This window comes from Schizosaccharomyces japonicus (genome assembly GCF_000149845.2).
Source record: "Schizosaccharomyces japonicus yFS275 unplaced genomic scaffold supercont5.1, whole genome shotgun sequence".
Lineage (NCBI taxonomy): Eukaryota > Fungi > Ascomycota > Schizosaccharomycetes > Schizosaccharomycetales > Schizosaccharomycetaceae > Schizosaccharomyces > Schizosaccharomyces japonicus.
The window spans coordinates 940,591-964,161 of record NW_011627860.1 but is presented as its reverse complement, the minus strand read 5'-3'; the positions used below and the strand labels follow the sequence as shown (position 1 = coordinate 964,161).

General features: G+C 43.1%; 11 protein-coding genes across 11 annotated transcripts; 5 read left to right on the top strand and 6 right to left on the bottom strand.

The window, feature by feature from the left end:
• Window positions 1-22: 22 nt before the first annotated feature.
• On the bottom strand, window positions 23-916 carry SJAG_02551 (peptidyl-prolyl cis-trans isomerase Pin1). The gene has a single exon (XM_002173723.2). It carries the CDS (start codon window positions 673-675, stop codon window positions 136-138), a length of 540 nt encoding a protein of 179 aa, XP_002173759.1. The 5' UTR covers window positions 676-916; the 3' UTR covers window positions 23-135.
• A 75-nt stretch (window positions 917-991) lies between these two features.
• SJAG_02550 (DUF1941 family protein) lies at window positions 992-3,248 on the top strand. Its single transcript, XM_002173722.2, has one exon. The coding sequence runs from the start codon at window positions 1,279-1,281 to the stop codon at window positions 2,875-2,877; it is 1,599 nt and encodes a 532-aa protein (XP_002173758.1). The 5' UTR covers window positions 992-1,278; the 3' UTR covers window positions 2,878-3,248.
• Window positions 3,249-3,446: 198 nt separating this feature from the next.
• Window positions 3,447-4,867, top strand: SJAG_02549 (hypothetical protein). Its single transcript, XM_002173721.2, has 3 exons — window positions 3,447-3,574; window positions 3,640-3,667; window positions 3,785-4,867. The coding sequence occupies exons 1-3, from the start codon at window positions 3,563-3,565 to the stop codon at window positions 3,997-3,999; spliced, it is 255 nt and encodes an 84-aa protein (XP_002173757.1). The 5' UTR covers window positions 3,447-3,562; the 3' UTR covers window positions 4,000-4,867.
• SJAG_02548 (Sad1 interacting factor 2) lies at window positions 3,529-5,668 on the bottom strand. Its single transcript, XM_002173720.2, has 6 exons — window positions 5,356-5,668; window positions 5,021-5,286; window positions 4,842-4,903; window positions 4,693-4,779; window positions 4,196-4,597; window positions 3,529-4,130 (listed from the first exon to the last, which is right to left on the bottom strand). The coding sequence occupies exons 1-6, from the start codon at window positions 5,661-5,663 to the stop codon at window positions 4,110-4,112; spliced, it is 1,146 nt and encodes a 381-aa protein (XP_002173756.1). The 5' UTR covers window positions 5,664-5,668; the 3' UTR covers window positions 3,529-4,109.
• Window positions 5,669-5,905: 237 nt separating this feature from the next.
• SJAG_02547 (RNase MRP) lies at window positions 5,906-6,460 on the bottom strand (the record flags this gene model as incomplete). The annotated part of the gene is made up of 1 exon (XM_002173719.1): window positions 5,906-6,460. One exon carries the CDS (start codon window positions 6,458-6,460, stop codon window positions 5,906-5,908), a length of 555 nt encoding a protein of 184 aa, XP_002173755.1.
• A 201-nt stretch (window positions 6,461-6,661) lies between these two features.
• Window positions 6,662-7,237, bottom strand: SJAG_02546 (60S ribosomal protein L28). The gene has a single exon (XM_002173718.2). It carries the CDS (start codon window positions 7,155-7,157, stop codon window positions 6,711-6,713), a length of 447 nt encoding a protein of 148 aa, XP_002173754.1. The 5' UTR covers window positions 7,158-7,237; the 3' UTR covers window positions 6,662-6,710.
• Window positions 7,238-7,421: 184 nt separating this feature from the next.
• On the bottom strand, window positions 7,422-11,443 carry SJAG_02545 (Smc5-6 complex SMC subunit Smc6). Its single transcript, XM_002173717.2, has 2 exons — window positions 11,217-11,443; window positions 7,422-11,143 (listed from the first exon to the last, which is right to left on the bottom strand). Exons 1-2 carry the CDS (start codon window positions 11,331-11,333, stop codon window positions 7,847-7,849), a joined length of 3,414 nt encoding a protein of 1,137 aa, XP_002173753.1. The 5' UTR covers window positions 11,334-11,443; the 3' UTR covers window positions 7,422-7,846.
• Window positions 7,443-12,770, top strand: SJAG_02544 (hypothetical protein). The gene is made up of 5 exons (XM_002173716.2): window positions 7,443-11,764; window positions 11,803-11,894; window positions 11,951-12,031; window positions 12,078-12,150; window positions 12,229-12,770. Exons 1-5 carry the CDS (start codon window positions 11,728-11,730, stop codon window positions 12,480-12,482), a joined length of 537 nt encoding a protein of 178 aa, XP_002173752.1. The 5' UTR covers window positions 7,443-11,727; the 3' UTR covers window positions 12,483-12,770.
• SJAG_02543 (serine hydrolase) lies at window positions 12,706-14,323 on the top strand. The gene is made up of 4 exons (XM_002173715.2): window positions 12,706-13,500; window positions 13,639-13,800; window positions 13,851-14,014; window positions 14,059-14,323. Exons 1-4 carry the CDS (start codon window positions 13,076-13,078, stop codon window positions 14,166-14,168), a joined length of 861 nt encoding a protein of 286 aa, XP_002173751.1. The 5' UTR covers window positions 12,706-13,075; the 3' UTR covers window positions 14,169-14,323.
• Window positions 13,994-20,204, bottom strand: SJAG_02542 (separase/separin). Its single transcript, XM_002173714.2, has 4 exons — window positions 17,922-20,204; window positions 17,587-17,885; window positions 17,245-17,542; window positions 13,994-17,206 (listed from the first exon to the last, which is right to left on the bottom strand). Exons 1-4 carry the CDS (start codon window positions 19,949-19,951, stop codon window positions 14,407-14,409), a joined length of 5,427 nt encoding a protein of 1,808 aa, XP_002173750.1. The 5' UTR covers window positions 19,952-20,204; the 3' UTR covers window positions 13,994-14,406.
• A 772-nt stretch (window positions 20,205-20,976) lies between these two features.
• Window positions 20,977-23,485, top strand: SJAG_02541 (SAGA complex subunit/TATA-binding protein associated factor/transcription factor TFIID complex subunit Taf5). Its single transcript, XM_002173713.2, has 3 exons — window positions 20,977-21,478; window positions 21,538-22,634; window positions 22,681-23,485. The coding sequence occupies exons 1-3, from the start codon at window positions 21,172-21,174 to the stop codon at window positions 23,200-23,202; spliced, it is 1,926 nt and encodes a 641-aa protein (XP_002173749.1). The 5' UTR covers window positions 20,977-21,171; the 3' UTR covers window positions 23,203-23,485.
• The last annotated feature ends 86 nt before the right edge of the window (window positions 23,486-23,571 follow it).

The following is a 23,571-nucleotide window of genomic DNA, read 5'->3' as shown; positions in this document are numbered from 1 at the left end:
GCCTAGCTACACAGTCCTTACATTCGTCTCGTAGCTGATTTAGTTATCATAATATAATTTTTTAAACTACATTTTCCTAGAAAGGTTTAACCGGTATCACAGTTCGTGTCATCCACGCTGTTTATGCCTTGTTTACTACGCAGTTCGCAGGATAATGTGGAATCCACTGCTAGACTCGACAATGTCGCTGAACTGATTGGGGTTTAAGGCAAATGCAGCATCTTCAAATGGTTTCTGCATCTCATTGCGGCCGAAGAAACCCAGATCACCCCCACGCTTAGCAGAGCTGCAATCAGACTCACGCGAAGCCAATTCCGACATGGTGACAGCACCGGAGCGAAGTTGCTGAAGGAAGTTTTTAGCCAATGCATACGCTTCCTCCTTAGAACGAGTGATGTTTGCTTCCTTCCACGAACTCGGCCGACGACTTTGATTGTGCTTAACGAGAAGATGCTGCACGCGAATTTTTGCCGGAGAAGAGCCAGCAGGTGCGTTTCCTGAACTGGATTCCGTCATACGGAACTTGGTGGCAATGTATTTCTTGAGCAAATTCAGGTCTGTTCCTTGAGGTGGTTCCCACAATGACTCGGCAGTCTTCGTATTGTAATAGTAAGGACGGTTACGAGAGCGAGAAAGCTTCACCACCCAAAACTCGGGAAGTCCTGTTTGTTCCATTGTGTCGAAACACGAGTATGTAATTTGTCTTTACCGAAGGAATAAAAGTGCAAATATATATTAGTTACCGAAAATGCCTTGGGGTGCGCAGATGCGTTCTCTTCTTACTGGTACTACTAAATGTTCCGCGAATAGAGAACCGTTACAAGGGGCTGTTCGTAGTGTCGCTTAACAGAAGAATAGCTTTGACGTGAACTATTACCGTCTCCGTACTGCACAACTAGCAGGTTCAGGACCTAGTGGTTGGTTGTTTTTTTGGTGGTGAGTATTCATCACGGATACGTAATGCACGCGGAACCTTATTTGTGCACGTTATACAAATTAAGCTTTTTGCGGGACGTCTTGAAGGCGATCAAGTATTCACCAACGGATAACAACCTGCCAGAAACCAACCACTTCCTAAAGTCTTTAATTTCATATATTCTTGTTTTGTAAACGCAATTGTTCATACAGAGTGTGGATTTCGTACCATCGGATTTCGGGGTCGCGGCGCACGTTTCATCTTAAAGAAGTCAAAAGTTTCGTGCTGGTTGGAGCAGTATTCCTCCTTAAACGTGTGCTCCTCTTATTTAGGACAATCAAGAACAAACTCCGTTGACATCCATGAGGATCCATAGAACGCTGGAAAGCGAAGAAGTCAATACCTTTATGAACTCGGAAGGTGACCGAGAGATCCCGAAAGGAGAAGACTCAGTTTCAACAACCAGCTCCACGATGTCTAACGACACGAGGCTCGTGTTGAACAACTGCTGTCAACTCTTGCATTCGGAAGACGACACAAGTAAGCTTGTCGCGTTAAGCATGCTGGCAAAGGTTCTTAACGAAAACCCTGAAGTGCTTTCCATCTGTTGGGAACGGATGGACATGCATTTTCTCGATCGGTTGCTCGTTTCCAAGCGCGAGGAGTACGTAGATGTGGGTGTATCCGTTCTACTTGCTTTCTGCTCTGACGAAAGAATTCTGAACAGCCAAGAAATGGCACAGCGGATTCCCGCTGTGATGAAGTGTTCCAAACGATACTGGGATTACAGTGTTTCGTTGTTGTGTGCGTTCTGCTACGCCAAACCGTTGTCAAAAGTTGTTCTGCGATACGCAGACGTGATCCTAAGCCATGACTCGCTCGAAAGCGCGTTGGAAGTTTTATCTACGGCTTTGTACAACCAGGACACTGTTGTGCCATACCTGCCGACCGTTGTCTCAAAAATTACAGCTACTAATGCTTGGTCTTCCGGTTTCGTTTTACACTTTTTCACCGAACTGTTTTCCCGCTTCCCCGTGCATTGCTGGTACAGCGATAGCCTTAAATCAAGTTTAAAACCTCTGGTAGAAGTAGTCATGAAGCACTTTGTCACTAAAGATGATCTGGTGTCGACGTGTATCATTACCTCTGCCCTACTGAAAGCATTTGGTGTGAAGGCGATTATTCATGATCTTAAAATGCTTTTGCTGGTTACGGGTCGTTGCACATCGGAAATCCGTTCGTGTCTCTCTCTGCTCGTGGCCTGTCCCCGAAAAAGCGAACAAAAAGCCGTGCCATTAGCGATCTGTTCGAGCTTTGGCGTGATCAGCATCTTGCTGAACTACCTCTGTGAATATGGAGATGAAATTTCAGGCGAAGCCGAGCCTGAAGTGTTTTTCAAATTGCAGAAACATTTGAGCGAAATGTTTTTCGATACGATGGAATTTATGCGTGAGTTTTGGGACAACAACGAACAACGCCGTATTCAGATCTCCTCCAACGTATCACTGGTGAACGCCATGTCAACGCTGTGTTTCTGGCTTGCCGAGGATGACAGTCAGCTTGAGCAAGCAGCAGGTCTCATGGACATATTCCTCTCCCTGTGGCAGTTTGGATGGCAGAACCGTGTGGACTATCCAAAGTGGTTTGGTGTCATTATGCCAAGCTTACTCGGCACGAAGATTGGTTGGCACATCTTTGAAAGCATGCAAGGATGGAAGGTTGTTTGGAAAGACTTTTGTCTGTGCAATCAAGAGGCTGCAAAACAAGGTGGCTTTCAGCCAACTCAGCTGCAGGACCAGGAAGCGTATGTGAAGTTGCTCAATGAGGACTTGTATATGCAGGCCTGCCAAGATTTTAATATCCTCATCCAAGTCCGTAAACTCATTCCTCCCTACATTTGGGAGGACCCAATTTGGCGTCTTTCTCCCTGGAAGGAAAAAATTGCCGAAGACCTTCACTGATCACCTTCTTCTTCCTACCCTTACCCCTGTTTTTGTCCTCATAAACTGTACACTTTTACGTTGTTTTCTTTCTCAAAAAAATTCACCGACAGCTACAATTTTCCAGCAACAGATTGCTGAAGACCAAATATTTCTAATCTCCACCGATCGCCAAGCAACTGCGGCGTTTGTTTCAGCTGCTGCGTAGACACTCACATTTACTGCTACATGGAGGCTAAACAATTGCAGTTGATATCCTTTTGGTGTGTTTGTTCTTTCTATTTCTAATTTTCAAGATTTTGGTTCACTTGCACGCTTGTCTCCTTTGGGTAGACTACTGTATACTATGGATGATATTAGTTTTGTTTCATGAATACATCAAATATTAGCCGTTACGAGAAGATGGGGAACAAGTGGAGAAGGCGGTGAACGTGTATGGTGTGTGCTGTGGATGTTACGTGTAAAGTCTTTTGTATGCTATCACGAACAAAGTTACTTAACTACAATGCTGGAAGTAAGTTTCCAACTGTTAAGCTAACAATTAAACAAGGAGTTTATCTGTTACTACTGTACTATTGCACAGCAGACCCACTCACTTCTGTGGCCCCTCCTCGCTCACCACCAAAAACTACATACGGTACTATGGTCACCTCCACACCAAACACTACACCAAGTCAACAAGACAGACTCCACAAAATTAGCCAGGATGGATCCCCAGGTATGTGCTGGTTAACTTTTTTTTTGTAAACTGGAATGAAATGAGAACGTTAACAATTGTGGCAGATGCTTTCTTTGCCAACGGAAAGTGAAGGTATGTCGGAGGTCGGAGGGAGAGAGTGTGTATTTGTCATACACAATATGACAACGAAGCACGAGAGCTGTGTTTGTGTCTTCAGCATTCCTATGTGCTAACCAAAACAAAAAAAAGATGATGTGTACAGAAGAAAAACCACACGGATTCGTAAAAAAGTTGCAGAAGTCGAGGAAGAATGTGAGAAGCTTGCCGTGAAAATTTATACTGCAAAACGAAACATTCAGCGGTTCCGTTTGGAGCAGCAGTTGTTAATGAACGAACTCGAAAGTCGGAATGTTCCCTTATCGGCACATCAACACACAACGGTAAAAACGGAGGAACAGATTTAAAAAAAAAGGGCCCCTTTCATAGTCACTAAATCGTAAAATGCACACTAGAACGCACCCCAGATTTCTTTTCTTGTAAGGGACGAGACTGAAACAATGTCGAGAACTTGGCTCTACATGAGACGAAAGTCCACCTGTTTGAATAACAGTTAGCGCATCCATTTTTGCATTAGTGCGAACCTAAACCCTTAAGACTTACCGCTATACTTAACACAGCGACGACAACCAAAACTGTCAACAGAAGCACCAGAATCCACTCGAGTGATTCGTCGTGAGTGTGTGTAATCTGCTCTTTCAGCATAGACAGGAGGTCTCCAATCACCTCTACTCGCTGATTTAACAAGGCTACGCGCTGATTAATCTCAAGGTAAGACCGTGCAGCAGAATAAATTGGTTCAAGATGTGGCTCTGTCCACATCAGCTCTGGGCTATCCAACACACTACCTTGTAAGTTGATGTTGATTCGGAGGATGAATAGTTGTCCCACTGCCATCATAATTTCTTCTCGACGAAGCATGACCCTGCCGGACTCGGCAATATACTGAGGAATATCTTTCATAGCATCAATCGTTTCATTCACCAATTCTTCAAAAAGAGATATCTATTGCAGGCGCATGTGTGTGAGAATGTGGCCCGAAAACATAAAAAGCGTATAAACAGCTCCACGTTCGTCGAGCAAAAAAAGTGTGTACATACCTTTACCGATTGAGCAATTGCGTGCGAAATGGACAACCGCACCATATAGGTAGATGTTTCTCTGAGCGCAATAAAATCGTTAAATATCTGTTGAGCAACAAAGTTAGTACTTGGAAACGGCCATTACCAAAGCAGACAACAAAACTCACTCTAGGTTGATACAGGGTTGTAATATAGTAATTGAACTCCTCCAATTCAACATCATCCATTTCTGCGGGCAGAGTTAGCAATTAAATCAAGAAAAAAAGGAGCAAATTAAGTCGACATCACAAACAAAGGGTCGAGAGCACACAGGACCTTCAGGACATCCGGTCCCCTCCAAACATACTTAATTTTTCCACCTCAAAACGAGCCAGTTCCTTAAGAAACCGGTGTTCCTCTTCAATTGTGTAGCCCCACATTACGACGACACCGTAATTAAAACAGAATACCTCACGAAACAGAGGTTGTCGTTTGTCGAGATTCAGTTCAGAGTCACCAGACCCACCGTTTGATTGTGATGAGTCGTTTCCTTGATGATGCATCTCTGGAACCTCTATTAAATCGCCAGTAGTTGGTTCGTCATCTGTAACATAAGAATAAGGAGAGTAGATACTAGCAAACTCGTGTTAAACAACTTGTTTCTTTTTCGTAGCATCGCAACTAACGGCCAACTCTGCGTACCATTCGTCGAATTGTTTTGGTCGGGCATGATGACTATTCCGACGAGATTGAAAGAACTTAAAGAGCAGGTCCATACGATACGAATCGCATGTACAATACGCTGTTACACGCGGTAACCGTTCACGATGGCGTTTACCAAGCTGTTCAGCATCTCTCCGGGCGCTGGATCCTTCAATGTGCGGCAGCTGCGTATAGACGTCGGTACCGGTTTCCTGCCAATTGCTGCTGTAAAATTCCTCCGCTGTCGGCAGTAGCCGCAGCTTAGCCGCTGTTTTTGTTGTACGCTGAGGACCAATTCGTGAGGACATGAAGAAGACCAAAAGTCCTGGTGCGCTGAATATGTGTGGTAGCTTAGCTCAAGCTGGACACGAGCTGAAGCCGGGAGAGAAGAGATGCGTTAAGATGTGTTGGAGCGCGGTAAAGTATTTTCTGTGGTGGAGCGAAGTCGAACATAAGCATGTTAACATTCGTTATTTAGCTTTAAACCTGTTTAAGACGTTTTTGCGATACGCTCGCTCATGAACGCTGTAACTCACTCCGTCGCGCTCGGCTACGTAGTCGAGAGAAAGTCGCTAAGACTGAGAGAGGCACTAGATGAACTGGCCTGCTTGGAAGACTTGGTGACGCCTTTGATGCCACCCTTTTTGGCCAACATGCCGGCAAGACCTGCGGCTCGAAGTCGGTGACGTTGACGATTCTTTGCGTTGCGAGCAGAGGCACCAGGCATTGGCAAGGGTGTCGCTGCTTTCGGAGGAGGAACCAGCTTGCTCCGACGAAGCCGAGGAGGAGCGTCCAAGGGAGAAGCGGTTGTACGTTGGCATGTAAAGCATTGGACCAGCAATTGCGCTTGCATACGTGCTTTTTCCGACGGTTTGAGGTCTGTACGGTGTTTTCGTGTAGTGCTACGCGTCCGAGTCGAGCAGTTTGCACCGGCAACTAGCAGAGAACCACAAGAACGACATGCAATTTTCATCATTTCCGGCGCCTTTTCCTGGTTTTCTTCGTCCAAAATATCATACATCTTAAGCACATAGTCGTTGGAAAGCGTCACGTCCTGCGACCGCAGGAATGCTGCAGCATTCAACAGATACTGAGCGCGTTGCATAGGCGTAGTTGGAGAACGACAAAACTCGCAGGCGCGACAGACAGAGCTTGTTCAATATAAGCTTTTTCTCTTTCGTCCAATCAGACCTCGAGCCGATCGCAACACCAATCAAACCTCGCAGAGATCATTGGCCACGCGCAAAACCCTACCCCCGCACACCTACAGCCAATGGAACCTATACACCACACATCTGCAAACCCATCCCTGTTCTACACGCCTTTTTATTGGATCACACGCTTTGGATTCATATCTAAGCGATGAGCTCGACAACACCGCCAGCAGCCTTGATCTTCTCCTCGGCCTTGCGAGAGACATAGCGGGTTTGGACGATGACGGGAGTCTCGGGGAGACGGCCCTTACCCAAAACCTTGCCGTAGCCAGCGTTGAGGACGTTGATCACGGGAGCAACCTCAGTGTTCTTACCCAAGTACTTCTCACGAGACTCGGTGGGCAACAAGGTCCAGAGACGGTCCAAGTTGACGGTAGGGCGCCATCTGGGGTTGTTGTCACGGTTGAAGTGACGCATACCGACCTTACCAAAGTAACCAGGGTGGAACTTATCCATGTGGGTACGTTGGTGGTGCAAGCCACCAGCAAGACCACGACCACCGGGATGCTTTCTGTGCTTGCCAATACGACCGTGACCAGCAGAGACGTGGCCACGAAGCTTGCGAGTCTTAGTTGCGTGAGTTGGCATTTTGGTTGTCCTGCGGTGGTGATACGAAGCTTGCAAGAAGTGTTTGTTCCACAAATGGGTGGTGTTGTTGGGTAGTCACAAACCCTACCCTGATTTGTGACCGAGGTGGGGGCAGTGGGATTTAACGTGGTGTAAGGTAAATCGGCGAGAAAGTCATTGATCATGTGAGAAATAAACACTCACCACCATGGTCTCCCGCAGGGGTGATTACTGTCGCGTGCTCGCTTAGTGGTCACTCTAAACGTTATAAAAGCAAGAGTGTTTCTCGGCGCATATGTCCATGAAATAACGATTGTATTACTGTTGTCAATGTGTTCAGCGTGTCTCATCATACTCAATTGCCAAGACCCAGATTTCCTTTACGAACGCTTTATCTTAAACCAAGCAGAAATGAATCATTAAATATTTTGTTAGATAGGAAAGTACACACACTAGTACCGTCTCGTCCTCTTCTATTTTTTTTCTTGTCAAAAATGGTGTTGATCCGCTGCTGGAGTGAAATCCGTTGGCAATGGATGGCGGGGCCTGGGTCGTCTGTTCCATGCTGGGAGAAGGTTTGAAGGAATGAAGTTACAACAGGATAGGAAAGCAAGCAAGAACGAAGTGACATAGAGGCGGGGGAGAGACTGTGTGCGAACAAGGGTAACAGACATCGAACAAGCAGAAGAAAAAACAAATTCATGAAATTCTCATGGAGCGGTAGAGGCAGCCAAATCTGAACGAACGGGATCGCTCAATCGATAGATGGAAACGTCCTTGTCAAAGGCCACATGACCCATATCCTGTGGAGTAATAAAAATAAACTGCTTTTCAGAAGAATCTTTTGCTGAGTCGACCATCATTTTTATACTAACGAGTCGATTAACGGCGTCCATGAAGACATCAAACTCATCCAAGCAGCGGATAGGACAACTCATAGCCTCCCAGATGGAAAGCAACATACACACCGTTGCAAAAGATTTCTCGCCGCCGGATAAGCCTTGAACGGTATTTTGTGAACGCGATGACTGGGACTGGAAACCAATGTTGCGGTTGGCTGGATATACACGCGGTTCAAGGAACTCGTCCTGATGACGAATGACCAGTTTTCCCGTGAAATTACGTTGATTCAGATATAATTCAAAGAGTTCTTTTGTGCGCAACGTGATAAGTTTACGAAACTTGGTCCAGCGCTCAACACGTTTCCGCAATGTTTCCTGCAAAATCTCGAGTAACTTTTCCAAGCGGTCAAGTAAAATCTTAGCACGATCGTGTTCTTCCTTTGCTGCCAAGTACTCCTCGGCGGCTTTCTCGATGGAAATACCCGTTTGTCCTCTCCATTCTTGAATTTGAAGTTCTAATCGTTCAATTTCCACATCAAGTTCTTCTGGAGTGTGTTCCACCGGAACACGTTCACATCGACTAGATGCTTTTGCGGTGAAGTCTCGAACAATTTGAGCCCGAGTTTCACGAGAGTACTTTTTCTCATTCAATGTGTCAATGCAATTCTGTACTCGATTTTGATAGTGTTCCAAGTCAACGTCATACTTCGTTTTGGAGTCGAGTAAAGCATTCAGCTCTTGCTGCGCTTCACCCAACTTTTGACTTAAACGTTTAATCTCCTCCTTGACGGAGTTTAGTTTCTCAACCACTGGCGCTTGTTTTTCCCGTAGACGAGATGCCGCATTTTCAGCATCGTTTAATTGACCCTGATAACTTTCAAGCTCAGTCTCTGTATCGCGAATTCGCTTTTCCAAGTTTTCAATTTTACTCGTGTCCATAGATGCAATTTCCATAGCTTCTAACGAATTTAGCTTACGCCGTTTAGACAAAACGGTTTGTTTTAGTTCACTGACTTTTTCAGTAATGATCGCCTCTTCACGGTAAGCCCGAGAGTAGTCAATCTTCGCATCCTCCCAACTTTTAACAGCTTGATCGAGCTCTGCTTTAAAGGCGGCCAGCGTCTCTTTTTCTTGCTCTATGTTCATGGTCACCGAGTTACCAATCCGAGGAGGGCGATTCCAAGGTGAAACCTTAGAGATACCAGAAGATCGTTGATTACTAACGATTCGAAAACCATAGCCTTTGCTTCTGGGATCAATGGCGTAGCACTGTGTTACGTTCGCCGGACCACTCTTCATAAATTGTTCTGCCTCGCGTCGGTCCTCAATTAATAGCATTTTTTCAATACCCAAATGATTGATGAGGGTATGCAACACCTCATCATCCGAGAAGTCAATCATTCGCAAAACAGTTGGATACTTCTGCGTTGGTTCACCTGCGGAATAGTCAAATGGATCGTACTTGCCAACAACGATAGTGGCACGACAATTAGCTTGGCGCATTAAAGACTTAAGCAAAGCTTGATCATGATGGTCACGAACAATGAAACCATTGATTACATTGCCAAAGATGCGCTCCAAAATTAAATGCCATTTATCATCTTTCACATTCATGTAACGACCCATTGGACCTTTTGGCTTACTGATAAAACGTGTTTCCCGATTAATCAAGTACAGCAACCGAGACATGTTTTGGCCAAATGCACTAATTCTGTCGGACCGAACATCTTCTATGATACGCAGTTTTCCTGCTTGATCTGAGCATTTTGAAGTTGCAAGTTCCTTTGCCTTTTCACGTTCCTCGAGAACATTCTTTAGATCCTGCACTTGTTGATGAAGTTCGTTTTTGCGAGTTTCTTGCTCAACAATTAGTTCACCTAGGTTGGCAATCTCTTTTTGCAGAGCCGAAGTTTCAGTAGCTCGTTGGTCATGTTGGCCATCACCGCTTTCCTTGTCGCGGTTGTGTTCTACGGCAAGTTGTTGACGGTAAGCATCCGTACATTGTTTTGTCGCCGTGATACTATTTTGAATATCTTTTTTCTGAACTTCAATAACATTCAATTCCGAGCGGTGTGATTCAAATTCTTGGGCGAACTCCTCAAATTTTCGCCGAAGTTTTGTTTTCTCCTCATTGAGCTCCTCGATTTTCTGCTTCTTTTCTGTGATTTTTTCTTCAACCGAGTTGTTGCTTGAAGCATAATCTCTTAAGTTATTCTCCGCGCGTGCTAGGTTGGCTTCAGCGACTTGAACATCCTTTTCAGCAGCGAGTAGCTCTTTTTCAACCTCAATGACTTGAGCCCAAGCCATCTCTGCTTTTTTCTGTTCCACAAGTAGATGCATATTCTCGGCTTTGCGAGTTTTTTCCCATTGAAACCGACAGCGCTCTTCAGTTTTCGAGAGGTTATGGAGCGCATCTTTCTTGTTCAGCAGAAGATTCTGAGTACTACTGATGCTGTCCTCGATTAATGTATAGTTTTTCTCTAGTTGTTCTAATTGAATGCCTTTCATGAACAGCCGATACTTTTCCTTTGGACTTGAGTTTCCAAGGAATTGTCGAGCAGTGTCCTGTGTCAAGATGTTCATGGGATTGTCAATCTGAAGACCCATGTGATCGCAAATATCATCAAGCTCTTCCTTTCTTGTTGATACGACGGTTCCATCCTGAGCACGAATTTTTAAGTCGTTGGCGCTATCCCTGCGGACGGTACGCTCAATAGTAATGAAGTTTCCATACACATCATGTCGGAAAGCCTCTGGACCTCGGTTACTTATAACGATAGACACACGGGCCTGTGAACGGCCTTCTTTAATCAATGTTTTTAGATTCGCACCACGATTCGTTGAAGCTGCTTTCGCACCCAGACATACGACAAGACCGGTGAGTATAGCACTTTTACCGCTACCATTATGACCAATAATAAAATTGATCCGAGGACCGAAATCCAGTTTCAGGGCATCATGACACATGAAATTGATAAGATGAATAGATTGTAACACGCCAACTCGATTTGCAAAAAGAGCATCATCCTCGCGGACATCTAACTCCGGGGAAACGAGCCGAGAAGACACGTTCGAGTCATTTTCTTGCTCATTAGAATCGTCTTCCTCTGCTGATTCAATAGTCTCTTCCCGAAGAGATGTAACCTTTGCGCGTTTATTTGTCACCTGTAAGCAAGGTCAGTGAACCATTGTTTTCTGCAACAAGCACCAGTGACATTAGAGCAGTAAGGGCACATACGTTTTCTTGATTTTCATTATTTAGTTGTCTTTTGTTTACTATTGGGGTTACTTGCTCCACGGAATTCGTCTCGAAAAGGTGTTCATTGTAATGATTGCTAATTTGACTCAACGACATGTAAAGAGCTTACAAATTGTGACGAATATTAGTACAACTGGCGAAATACGCCGTAAAACGCGCTTTAATCAAGGAAATATGCGTTAACACAGCTGTTCCCGGCAATCTGTGCAAGCGTTGAGAGAAGAGTTCGCGACTCAATAAACCACAGAAAACTCGACGAAAAGCAATAATCGGGATTGACGTCTCGCGATTCCGGAAAAGAGACGAGACAAACAATTGCACTAATATTATCATTTTTAGCTTTTTAAAATTTGCCGCGATTTTTTCTGTTTTTTATTTATTTTTTCTGTTATTTTGGAAATAATAAAAAAATAAAAAAAATCATCATTCACCAATTATCTACGAACTTCCTCAACTGTTTATGGAATTTTCTCCAGATATTTCATAAAAAATGCCTCTAAACTTATTAAAGCACAAGAGCTGGAATGGTATGGGACCAAATAGAATACAGGTGATAACTTTACAGTCTACAGTGAAAAAAACCGTGAACGTGTGGAAAGGGATGAAGAGTTGGCACGCTTAGAAGCTGTGGAAGCAGCAAAAGCCGCGTCCTGGAGTGTACGAAACGAATCATTAGAGTGCCTGTTGCCTTGCTAACTCTCGAAACTATAAAGCGACAAGGAGAGAAATTAACAGAACTACCTAATGTGCGAACATCATCACATGCCAACTTTTGGGAAAAAGAGGAACGCGAAGTATGTCAGTGCATTCTAACTATACATGCTAATAGGCCAATTCAAGCATCTGGAACATGAACGCTTTCAGCAGGAGCACAAGCGAGAGCTGGATGCGATGAAAGAAAGACACGGACTGGGTAAGAAACACGTTTCAACTTTTGAACGATGCCGCTTTCGCCCGACTCTTACAGATTTTATGTACTAACTACCTGTAGGGCCGCTTCCATGGTATGCGACATCGCCATCAAAAGAAGACAATAATCTCGATCCACAATTACCCATCAAGTCTGTCAAAGGTTCCAGCCTAGAAGACCCTCTGGCGTTCATGAATCGTGTGTTGAGCACAAAACAATCACAAGATTCTAAAACAACGGCCTCTGCTTCCCATAAACGTTCCCATAACAGAGTTCACAAACACACGTCCCATCGACATCGTCGAAGAAAACGAACAGAAGAACACAAGCCGTAAACAAGAACCTTCTAACTGCGCACGAACGAACGAACAAACTCGACTTAACCTTATCCATCCATACTTCTTTTTTCTTCGACAATCACACCCCTCTAGTCATTACCCTCCTAAGACTTCTTGCGCGCCTCTTGTATTTAGTAGTCTTCTTCTATGTAATATTAGCTGCCTATTTATGTCGTTTCGGTGGTTCTTTGTATGGGAAATCTTGTTGTAGTTTTTTTTTGTTTCCTTTGAACAGAATATTCTGCTTACTTCGCCCCGTACAAGCCACATGAAACACAAATTCAGCATATGTTATTGATGTAACATATTCCCAGGGCTTTGGAAAATGCTTCGGCAATGAGTGTGTATCGGTAATTAAATTTACGTCTCCGTTCCTAGTTCGCCCTTTCGTCCCTTGCTCTAAACTATCAATAACCTATCACATTATACAATAACGAAACGTCTCTCGCGCGATACAACTGGCGCGACAGAAACGCGAAAAATAACCCTGAAAGCACGTTGTTAAGGAGGTCCCGATTTATTCACCGCTAGTACTAAGCAAATCTACTTTTCCTTAACCAACAACCTTTTCTTTCGACTATTACTACGAGATGGCTGATTTGTATCACAAAGAATGGAATGACGTCCATGGAAAACCCATTGCTCGTGTCCTTTTCGTTCACGGCTTTGGTGAGCGTATCGAGGCATATCCCGAGTTTTTTGAGCGACTTAACAAATTCGGCATTGAGGCCTGGGGTTATGACCAACGTGGCTTCGGAAAGTCTATGAAGAGCGAGAAAGAACGCGCTAGAACTGGTGGATGGGCTAAATTATTCCCGGATTTAGACTACCAGGTTGAGCGTGCTAGTCAAGTCGGCCTCCCATTGTTCCTTTGGGGCCACTCTATGGGTGGTGCTATTGTTCTTCGTTATGGAGTCGTTGGAAAGCACAAGGACAAGCTTTCGGGCATCATTGCTCAAGCTCCCATGTTGGAGACACATCCCGACCTCTCGCCCAATCCTATCTTGGTTAAAGTGTAAGTCGCACTGGTCTCAAAAGTTAGTAAGTACATCTGTTTGAATTTAAAACAGAATCGTACGGACTCTTTTTTGCATCTAAGGAGTTGTTCTCCTCCGGTTCCCTTCTTGTATTTTTTATATTCTAACATAATCAGTGGAAGCTGGGTATCTAAGGTGTTCCCTAACATTCCCTATAACACGAAGGTGAATGAACTTTTCCACATCACTCGTGATGCCGAAGTGAAAAAGCGCCTCGACGACGATCCTCTTGTTTCTGACATTGGAACCCTCCAGTCCATTGGGGACATGCTTAATGGGTATGTCGCTTGTTAGACGTATTTTTGGGCTGAATGCTTACTTAATTTAGCGGAAAAACGATTATCACCCTGGCCCCTCAATTCGAACTTCCCTTGTTGATTTGTCATGGCACCGATGACAACGTTACTTACAACGTTTCGTCTAAAAAATTCTTTGATAATGCTGCATCGATCGACAAGACTTATAACTCATACCCTGGTTACTATCATTCTCGTACGTCTAACTACGAAGGTTTCTCATTACTAACATACTCCCAGTTCACATCGAAAAGGAGCCAGAGGTAACCGAATATATTCGTGACGTTGCAAAATGGATCATTGAACGTTGCAAGCCTGCAGATGAGGCTGCCGAAGAAACAGATGCATAGAGAAGCGATGTCGTCTCTAGTGCTTCTTATACATACATACTTGCGCTTACAAGGGAGCAGTGAATACCAGTACACAAAAATTAAAGACATCGCGTCTACTAACCATAGCTACATATGCGCCTTTATAATTTCATAGCATATAGCTGCCGTTTCAATATTAGTTAACACACAAAAACGCAGGCTCCACCCATTTATGACCATTTGGCCGTTCTCATTTCGTAATTTTTCATTGTACTCATTAAATTCGTCGCACGGGTTTAATGAAAGCTGGGATACCATACACTACCGGTGCCGCACCGTTGAGATAGCGTAAATGGCAACAGTCTCGACTTTTACTGACAGCCAGGCAAATGTCTAAGGCTGGCCGCAGTCTGTCTTTGGCAAAAAGTCCCCATCTTTCAAGCATGTTTTGGCTGAATCGGTCAATGTCTTTATCCGTTATATCCCAAAGATTTGCGACAAGAGTCGGGCAACCTCCGACCAAATAACTAACAGGCGTTCCCCATGGCTCGTATAGCCCAGATTCGTGTAAAGCGCCAGAGCTACAACCCATGAGAATGCTGACAGCACAGCGATCTAGCGACATAATATCCTGAGACGTGATGTATTGCTCCCCACCACCGTGACCAAAGTAGAGAAAAACATCAGAATGTTTGAGTAAGTTCTTAAACTCATCGGAAGTTGGCGGCTTTCCAATGTATCCAGGCCATCCCAATTGGATTAATTGTTGCTCGAATTTCTGCTGAGTGTTTCTCAAGTCCAATGCCGGATTAAGAATGTACGAACCTTTGCTAGGATCGACTTCAACAAATGAATTGTCAATAGTCTTATCTGCTAATATAAGACGATTTAGCACTTCAAAGGATGGTACCCTAGATACAGACTTTCCTCTTAAGGAAGGCAAAGACTCCCAGGGAAAAGCGTGTACTATTTTGTCAAGAACAAGAACAGTGTGTTCGTTGTCGGATTCCTCCTCAATGCAATTAGCATGATATGATTTAAGGGCTTCCTGTATATCCACTGTTACCTGATCGAGATCGATTTCATCATACGCAAAATGAATACCGCGAAAATTAAAGATGTCAAGGATAAAGTAAATAAGGTCTTCCAACAACTGCTCAAAATCCTCCGAGTCTGGAGGTCCGAGATTGATAAAAAGCTCCAATATCTCTGGTGCCAAATCAATCGATGAATTCTTAGTAAGAAATGTAAGATTTTTACCAAGAACTCTCTTAAATTGATAGGAAAACCGCATGAAGCTTTCTTTGTGAGGCCTTTTGGATGAAAAAATACCCTTGAATCCGCCAAGCCAGCAGGATTCTATATTGTTTAAGAGTGCAGCTAGCGTACAGTCTAATTCCCGACGTTCTTTCCACCATCTTTCTTTTTCTTCTCTTGTTTTATAGTCTTTTCCTTCACGAGTAATTTGATTACTCCGATCAATGATAGATTGAAGCTCATCGTAGGCAGATTGAAACAAGAATATCTCCTCATCAGCATCTCGTGAATTATGCCGCTGAAGAGGGAGGCGAACAACAAGGGGATTTTGATTTTTTCGAACTTTAGAAAGAAATAAGTCTTCTTTTGACTCACTGATAGCAATGCTTACGATACTCCAATTGAGTGGAAGTGTATCAATAACATCGCATTTAAAGTCTTGTACCTTCGGGAGTCGCCGCATGACGATACTTTCATCATCAAATTGAATTTGGGACTTCAGATCGATTTTGCGCGACAGATTGCGAAAGAAAATGCGGTGAGAAATGCCCAATGCTTTACTTGATTCTAAGAAATAAGAAGCTATAACAGCGTCTGGTTCTTTCGGAGGATCGAGGTTAATTAGCCCGTTTTGCATAATAGTCGTGTAGAAAAGCAACTCATTTGTGTTACGACATAACTGTACTGAGCCCTTTGAGTAAACCTCCTGGAATATTTCCTCACAGTTTCGGCTTGCTGATTCAAGAATCACACGTAAACGATCACGAAGAATGTCCATTTTGCTTTCGCCTTTCTGAGTAAGATTTGAGCGCAACCTTGGACTATCTAAACTAATAAATGCCTTAGTTTGTTTTTGCTTTTGTTTGCTTACTCCTGGAAGAGAAATAACTGAATCCCGTAAGGTTCGTAAAACAGGATCACTCTTCAGTGTGTACTCTGTTTCGTATAGCATAATTTTTGATCGAGCAATTTTGGAAGACACCGTATTGTAGAAGTTGAGAATGTTCTTACGAAGTGAGTCTTTAAATAACCTTTTTGCATCGTCTATGCAATACTGACTAGCCATATGTAGTGATTGTTTCCGTGTAATTGTTGCTTTTAAATCGTTAAGAACTGCTGTTCCCATACCACCTTTATTGTCATTTTCAGAAGATCCAAGCGAAAGAGATAACGAATGTAAATCCGCAATCAATGAAGGTAGCTGTGCCATTTTGGAACAGTCTATGCACAACATAGTATTGATGAGATCTAAACACATGGCATAAGTATCCATAGTTTTGTCAATACACCCGTTCGCTTCATGTGATTCTGCGGCCGTAAGTAACCATAGTAGCTTATGGTAGGGTTGGTTGAGTTTTAGTAATGCTTCTGATTCAACCAGTAACTTTTCGCCTTCGGCAGTCCGTCCACTTTTTGTTAGTAATAGGGATAAAGGTAGATTACTCCGTAAAGCAGAAACTTGAATACCAGTTTTCCTGGCAGTTCCAAGAGCCTGTCGATGGAAGAATTCAGCTTCGCGAACCAAACCCATGTGTTCATATAGCTGTCCACAAAACTCATACAACCGTATACAGATAGGTAGTAGTACCCAGCAAGAAATAGTAGTTTCTTTATTGTGGACTTTTGACGTGAACGCCTTTATAAGTTTTAAAGCGTGAAGAATAACACACAAAGCATACTCCGTAAATCCCAAGTAATAAAATGCCAATCCAAGTTCCCAGCCCTCAATTAATAGAAACTTCATCCGATCCGAAATAGCCAAATGGCTGAAAAAATTGTCTTTTAATTTGGAGAGCGAACACTCTTTGAGCATGGCAAATCTGAAAGTTAGTAGTGCTATCATTCAATCTCCACTTACGACTTATCGAAGTTTCCCGTACGCACAAGATATTTTGAGTAACAAATTCGCCATAAATTCACAAGTTGTTTTGTTATACTGCTCTTGCGAAAGTAGGCTTTGCTGGAGACAAAATGACTGTATGCTTTTCCAGAATAACCAAGTTCGAGGTACTTATCAGCAAGTAGAACAGAAATATACACAACATACTCGCTAACAGAGTGTTGAGATGATTTTTTGAAAATCTGTAGCATCTGCTCTAAGAACGAGATAGTGGCATAGGGCTCGTCGTTAATATCTAATAAGTTCATGACCGTAACTATGGCGTTAGTAAAAGCCAATTCAACATTTTTGAAAGCTTACAGATATAACGCGTTACTTCCAACATCTCATCTCTTTCTAAATCCAGGCTCGTTGCTTCCTCAACAAGTTTGGTCCCAGGCGCATCCCATAATGCCAGCAATTCTTTCAATACATCAGCCTTAGCAGGTCTATTCGAACGCAAGAGTTTCCTCCATGAATTATAAACATTGGACAAAATAAATATGGAAGCTTTCGAATGCACGCCATCGAAACAACCAGACGGTATGTTAAACGCCTGTGAAAGAGAAGTGCATGGGAATGCGTTCTCAAACGCTAGGGATCCGTAAGAACATGTAATACTAATGGTTAGCGCCGTTGGAAAATCATAGACTTACAGCAATTGAGAGCGTAAACTTTTACACTTGTGTAATAGTGTATCAATCAGCACATTTAGAACATTGATGTTGTCATCATCGTGATCTCGAATGTAAATGAAAAACTTTGAAAGTAACTGGGAACTTGCAGGCATAAATAGGCTTCTGAACTGTTCCTCTCGTAAGTCTGGGAGTGAACTGCATATAACAACAATTATTTCATCTATGGATGAATCATTAGGGGGAACTTGGGAAAGTATGTGATCGGCCAGTCGAAAAGATTCCTGAAAAGTTTCTAGATTTGGGGGGAAATCTTTGTCTAGAAGATTTAGTTGAGTCCACTTATGCGCCTTAACCAAAAAATCTGAGGAGACGAAGGGGCATAAGTAAGAGATTTTCAAGCTTGAATCAATAAGACTGAGCTTTTTGCCTCTCTCCTCACTTGTTATGGCAAAATTGTAGAGCAAGTTGGACAGTCTATGCAAAAACTCTGTACAGCCTATTGCCCTACAAAAAGAACATAGGTAATTGTAATATGGTACAAAGAGTTCAGCGACGATTGGCTCTCGCAAAAGTTGAAAAACGAGACTGAGTACTCTGTTAGCCTTTTGCACGACCTTTTCTTGGGCAGCTTCTTCGTAAGCAGAAAGAGTAATACCTTGAAGCAGCTGAAAACATAAGCCAATGAAATCAGCTAGCATTGAAAGGTTTACAGAGGACTTAAATAATTGATGCAGATGTTCCAAGACATCCAGAAGGGTTTCTGCGTGCGAATGATTATTGTCTTTAGAATTACAGAATGAAAGCGCAGAGGAGAATGTTTCTGGGAAAGAAAGTGGAACTTCCAGTCCAAGGATTTTAAGTGCGTATATATAAGCACTAAACCTCAGTCTATAGGATGGATTATCAGTAGATGATTGAAACCCTTCTAAAGCGTAGCTCAAGCATTCAGAATAAGCTTGGTAATGAAAGTGTAAAAGAGTTAACTGGTAAAGAATCTGAACTTTCTGTGGGGTTGATATAGTGAATGGGATATCCTTGAGATCAAGAAAGAATTTTCGGAATGTTTGATAGGAGACCTGCTTGTAATTACAATGAGCGAGACTTTTAAGAAGAGTCGAAGCCATACTCAAAATGTACTTTTCAGAGATGGAAGCCAACGGTAGCCAACAATGACAAGCACACAAGTATAACAAAAAGGCATGTGAAGGGTAAGCTGAAGCTGAGGCAAACTTCGCCAATAGACGTGCCAGCATCTCAAGACGAGGTATACCAGCTTCACGATTTTGAGTAAAAAGATATGTACACCAATGTACAGGTCCAGTTGGTGAGACAATGCTTTCAATAGTTGATTTAGATAGCTGTTGTCGTTGAATGGAGTACAAGAACCGAAGTGCATTAATTTGTAACGTAACGACAGAAACTGAAACATCAGAGTGTTCCCCTTCCGACAGCAGAAAGAAGAGAGACTTTTCCAAATTAATGGAGGCGGCTGAAAGAGAAGCAGTAACCCATTGATTTTTCCATTCAACAAGGTTTTCTGAGTTTTTGTATGAAAGCAAGAAATTCAGCGCATTGTAAGCTTTCTCAAGCTCTTTCAGCGTGATATCAGACAATTCAAATTCGAGGAGCCGGTTAGTAAATGCCAACTCGTAGCGAATTGAATTGTGTAACTGAGAAGGATCCGCGGCTCGAGACAAAAGGAACGCAGATAAAGACCTACAGCATTGAATGAGAGAGGCAATGGGCAAGTATTTCCTGCCAGAGCTTGTTTTTGACTGACGGAGAAATGATCGGCAGGCTGGCCTTTCCTGGGAGGGTAATGTGCTCCACAGCTTCGACAGGTTTTCTAAACAGGCTCTAAACGCCGTTAAGCCATCATGAAATGACCACTGTCGTTTGCTTTGTAAGTTATGTTCATTCTTGGAAGAATTGCTTAAGAAGGAAACAAGCCGATCCTCAATAGCAGCTGAATGACAATCCAAATGATTTAATGCATCAACAAATTTATCCACTGACCAGGTTGTTTGGGATGCTACAGTTGTCCTCATGGAAACGGCCAGCGAGCACTCTTTAGCGTTCGAAAAAGGTTCGTTTCAAGCTTCCGTGATGAAGGGTATATGGATGGGGGGAGCGCTCTGAAGGAAGAACAAGTATAGAAATTAAGCATAAAACTCAGTTAAATTAAAAATCAAACTAAGTAAATATAATTTGTTTCTAAGGCAAATAGTGGGGACGAAAAGCTATAAGCTGTTTTGTTCGTATTTAAAATTCACACAGAACAAAAATGCTTGTATAGGGACACTTTAGGTTAATGGAATTGGTTGTTGTGTTTAGTCCGCAATTCTTAAACAGTGAATACGGAAATCAATTATTTTACCAGCTCTGTTTGATGGACTTTTAATGTAGTTTATTTACACAATATTGCTATATGATATTTACCCTGTTTGCGTGCACCGTGTGGAACAATGAGAACGGCTGCCAGAACAGAGTAATTACATTCTTATTTGTTACAGAAACGCTAATTATTAACAGGGTTGAATAAGCTCTCATAGCTTTCTTTATTATCTTTAATCAACCAATTACTGGAGCACATTCGAGCAGCTCTAGCTATTAGAATCCCTTTGTATATCAATTGTTTTTTATTTATAAAAATTATCCATAATTGGTATGCCGTTCGCCGAGTATTCATTATAATCAGTTCTCCTTAATAAAATTAAACTCCCTTTTTCTGGCGACTTAGTACCAAATAAGACTTCCTATTTAAACTGTCTTCACTCGTCGAACAAGCTCAAGTGCATGAAATTTATCATCTTAATTTCAAAAAGCACAATAAATTCAGTAGTGTATTAATGAACAATTGCTATATTGAAGTACAGAATTTAGCATGTACAGAATCATTTCCTATTACAAAACGACATTTCACATTCATTTTCCGACACTTTCCTGCCAAAATAATCCCAACCTGCACTAGTTGCACTCCGATTTGAAATTTCGCTCAAACTATCGATAGATAATTCCGTTTAATGGCAATCACACTATAAAGTATCATACAATAGTCTAAACTAAAACTAATTTACCACTTTATTGACGTTATTTTACTTCTGTCTGTTCATACTCTCTGCACTTGTTAAGTGATTCCTCGCCTCCCACCATACCTCCAAATTCTGCAATAGAATCCCAAAACTCCAGCGTTTGCTCTAGAACAGTTCAAACAGCAAAGGAAGTATCCTCATTCAAGTATCGGCCAGTAAATTTGTTGTTTTTCAGGATGGCAACGAAAAACGGGCCTAAAGCCCAGGACTTGAACAAAATTGTCTTGGACTATCTTGCCAAAAAGGGATATCCAAGAACGGAAGCAATGCTTCGGTTGGAGGCTTCATACAATGGCGTTTCTGTAGAGGAACGGCTAAAAAGCATCGAGGAAACTCCCGATGCATGCGCACATACTTATACAATTTTGCGAGAATGGATTGATAGCTCGCTTGACCTGTACAAACCTGAGCTTAGAAGAATTCTTTTTCCTGTTTTTGTCCATTTTTATTTAGATTTACTTTCTCAAGACAACGTTGAGTACGGTAAGTGACCTTTCATGAAAGCAATATTCAAACGACTTTACTAACAAACCCGTCTACAGCCAAAGACTTTTACAATAAGTTCGTAGGTGATCATATTGAACTACACGAACGTGATGTGACGGCACTGAAAGCCTTGAATTTACCGCAACATGTTGATGAGAACCAAGTTGCGCAACAATACCGCAGAAACAAGTACCGTTTAAATTTTTCACGAATTACCTTTGATTTACTTCTTCACTTTCTTTTTGAAAATGTCTCTAATGGCGGAAGCATTGTCATAAAACTTATCAGCAAGTTTATAGAAATCTCAATTGTGCCAGGCCGTCCAACTTACGTCGAAAACAAACATGTTTTAAGTGAACAAGAGGGAATCACAGGTCAAAATTACGAGAGAAGTGATACCAATCTTCAAAATGTTAAGCTAAGTCCTATGCCCATGGACAAGGAGATGGAAAAAGCTGTTGAAATGGACTTGGAAGAGGAGGACTTGTTGCATGCAAGTTCACCCGAGAAAGCCGACCAGCCGACGTATCTAGCAGAATTCCGTAAGCTTCAGCAACAGGGAACGGAGGACGCGCCCTCGCGCGATTACATTCCTTTACCGCCCCCAAAAGGTTCAGATATTGTTGCCGAGGTGGAAGCGGTAAAGGACTGGACCAAACGGTTACGTCTGGGACCGCAAGCCTCGTTGCCTAGTGTTTGTATGTACACATTCCATCATGCAAAGGGAAGTATGAATTGTGCCGAGTTTTCTCCTGATACAACAATGATCGCAGCTGGTTTCACTGAAAGCTACATTCGCTTATGGTCTATACGGTCCGACAAAAAATCGTCAGGAAAAGCGAACTCTCTAGACGAAGGCATTACATCCACCAGGCTCCTCAGTCATTCAGGTCCCGTTTACGGGACCACATTTTCCCCTGATAACAGACACTTGCTTTCTTGCTCAGAAGATCGATCTGCACGGCTGTGGTCGGTAGATACGAAAACAGCTCTTGTTGCATACAAAGGACACACCGGTCCCATTTGGGATGTCGCCTTCGGTCCCTTTGGACACTACTTTGCAACTGCATCCCACGATCAAACTGCGCAATTGTGGAGTTGTGATCACATTTACCCTCTTCGCATATTCGCGGGACACTTAAGCGATGTCGATGTAAGTATAATCAACTGACACACGTTTTTCTAACCTTGCATACTAGTGCGTTACTTTTCATCCTAACTCAGCATATGTTCTTACCGGATCCTCCGACAAAACATGCAGGTTGTGGGATGTCCATCGGGGGCACTCAGTGCGTGTCTTTAACGGACACACGCATCCCGTCAATGCAGTTGCCATTGCACCAGATGGACACACAATGGCCAGTGCGGCTGACGATGGCATCATTCATCTTTGGGATTTGGGATCTGGTCGTCGTATAAAAACGATGCGTGGACACAAAGGCAGCGTGTACTCACTCTCCTTTTCCAAAGAATCTACCATTCTCGTCAGTGGTGGTGCCGATTGCACTGTTCGTGTTTGGGACGTAAAGAAGACCGCCGCTTCTGAAACCCCGTCCTCTTTACTTGATGCTGCTTCCTTCTCGTCTCCGGATGCTACCTTGGATCAAAATGCGGGTGACACTAGCTCAGACCAAATGGTCGCCCTGTACACGCGTAGCACTCCCATATACAGTCTCTCATTTACTCGACGCAATCTTTGCATGGCTCTGAGTGTTTCTTAACTAATCTATAGCGTCGCTTGAGTCCGTGCAAACTTATCTAAAGAGTCATTCTGCCGCCAATAACCGCACGCAGTTCTAAATGCGTCGTTTTCGTCTCGTGAAGATGTTCTTTCACTTCGCGTTGCCTTGTTGGACCTAGAACTCGTGACCCAGCTATAACCTGCTATCGCCTTCCTTCCTCACTACCACACACACACGCCTACCACTACGGGTCCTCTCCCTCCCTACCTCCGTCCTTTTTTGGTGGTGAATTTCTAACCTACCTTGTGCACCTCACCACCATCTACGCGTCTCGGCCGTCCTTTTCACCACAACGACAAACGACATTCAACCAGAAGATCGTGGGTGAATGTGCTAAAATTCACTTTT

Coding starts and splice junctions, on each gene's coding strand:
- SJAG_02548 (XM_002173720.2), bottom strand. CDS start 5,663: ATGTCCTCACGAATTGGTCCTCAGCGTACAACAAAAACAGCGGCTAAG. Junction 4,904..5,020: donor TTTTGAGGTGGAAAAATTAA/GTATGTTTGGAG, acceptor CTCTGCCCGCAG/AAATGGATGATGTTGAATTG. Junction 4,780..4,841: donor CAACCCTGTATCAACCTAGA/GTGAGTTTTGTT, acceptor GTTGCTCAACAG/ATATTTAACGATTTTATTGC.
- SJAG_02546 (XM_002173718.2), bottom strand. CDS start 7,157: ATGCCAACTCACGCAACTAAGACTCGCAAGCTTCGTGGCCACGTCTCT.
- SJAG_02550 (XM_002173722.2), top strand. CDS start 1,279: ATGAGGATCCATAGAACGCTGGAAAGCGAAGAAGTCAATACCTTTATG.
- SJAG_02549 (XM_002173721.2), top strand. Junction 3,668..3,784: donor TTTGCCAACGGAAAGTGAAG/GTATGTCGGAGG, acceptor AACAAAAAAAAG/ATGATGTGTACAGAAGAAAA.
- SJAG_02543 (XM_002173715.2), top strand. CDS start 13,076: ATGGCTGATTTGTATCACAAAGAATGGAATGACGTCCATGGAAAACCC. Junction 13,501..13,638: donor AATCCTATCTTGGTTAAAGT/GTAAGTCGCACT, acceptor TAACATAATCAG/TGGAAGCTGGGTATCTAAGG. Junction 13,801..13,850: donor ATTGGGGACATGCTTAATGG/GTATGTCGCTTG, acceptor TACTTAATTTAG/CGGAAAAACGATTATCACCC.
- SJAG_02541 (XM_002173713.2), top strand. CDS start 21,172: ATGGCAACGAAAAACGGGCCTAAAGCCCAGGACTTGAACAAAATTGTC. Junction 21,479..21,537: donor TCAAGACAACGTTGAGTACG/GTAAGTGACCTT, acceptor ACCCGTCTACAG/CCAAAGACTTTTACAATAAG. Junction 22,635..22,680: donor GACACTTAAGCGATGTCGAT/GTAAGTATAATC, acceptor CTTGCATACTAG/TGCGTTACTTTTCATCCTAA.
- SJAG_02542 (XM_002173714.2), bottom strand. CDS start 19,951: ATGAGGACAACTGTAGCATCCCAAACAACCTGGTCAGTGGATAAATTT. Junction 17,886..17,921: donor AGTTTACGCTCTCAATTGCT/GTAAGTCTATGA, acceptor GCTAACCATTAG/TATTACATGTTCTTACGGAT. Junction 17,207..17,244: donor ACGGGAAACTTCGATAAGTC/GTAAGTGGAGAT, acceptor ACTAACTTTCAG/ATTTGCCATGCTCAAAGAGT.
- SJAG_02551 (XM_002173723.2), bottom strand. CDS start 675: ATGGAACAAACAGGACTTCCCGAGTTTTGGGTGGTGAAGCTTTCTCGC.
- SJAG_02545 (XM_002173717.2), bottom strand. CDS start 11,333: ATGTCGTTGAGTCAAATTAGCAATCATTACAATGAACACCTTTTCGAG. Junction 11,144..11,216: donor ATAATGAAAATCAAGAAAAC/GTATGTGCCCTT, acceptor CCTTGCTTACAG/GTGACAAATAAACGCGCAAA.
- SJAG_02544 (XM_002173716.2), top strand. CDS start 11,728: ATGCCTCTAAACTTATTAAAGCACAAGAGCTGGAATG. Junction 11,765..11,802: donor AAAGCACAAGAGCTGGAATG/GTATGGGACCAA, acceptor ATAACTTTACAG/TCTACAGTGAAAAAAACCGT. Junction 12,032..12,077: donor GGGAAAAAGAGGAACGCGAA/GTATGTCAGTGC, acceptor GGCCAATTCAAG/CATCTGGAACATGAACGCTT.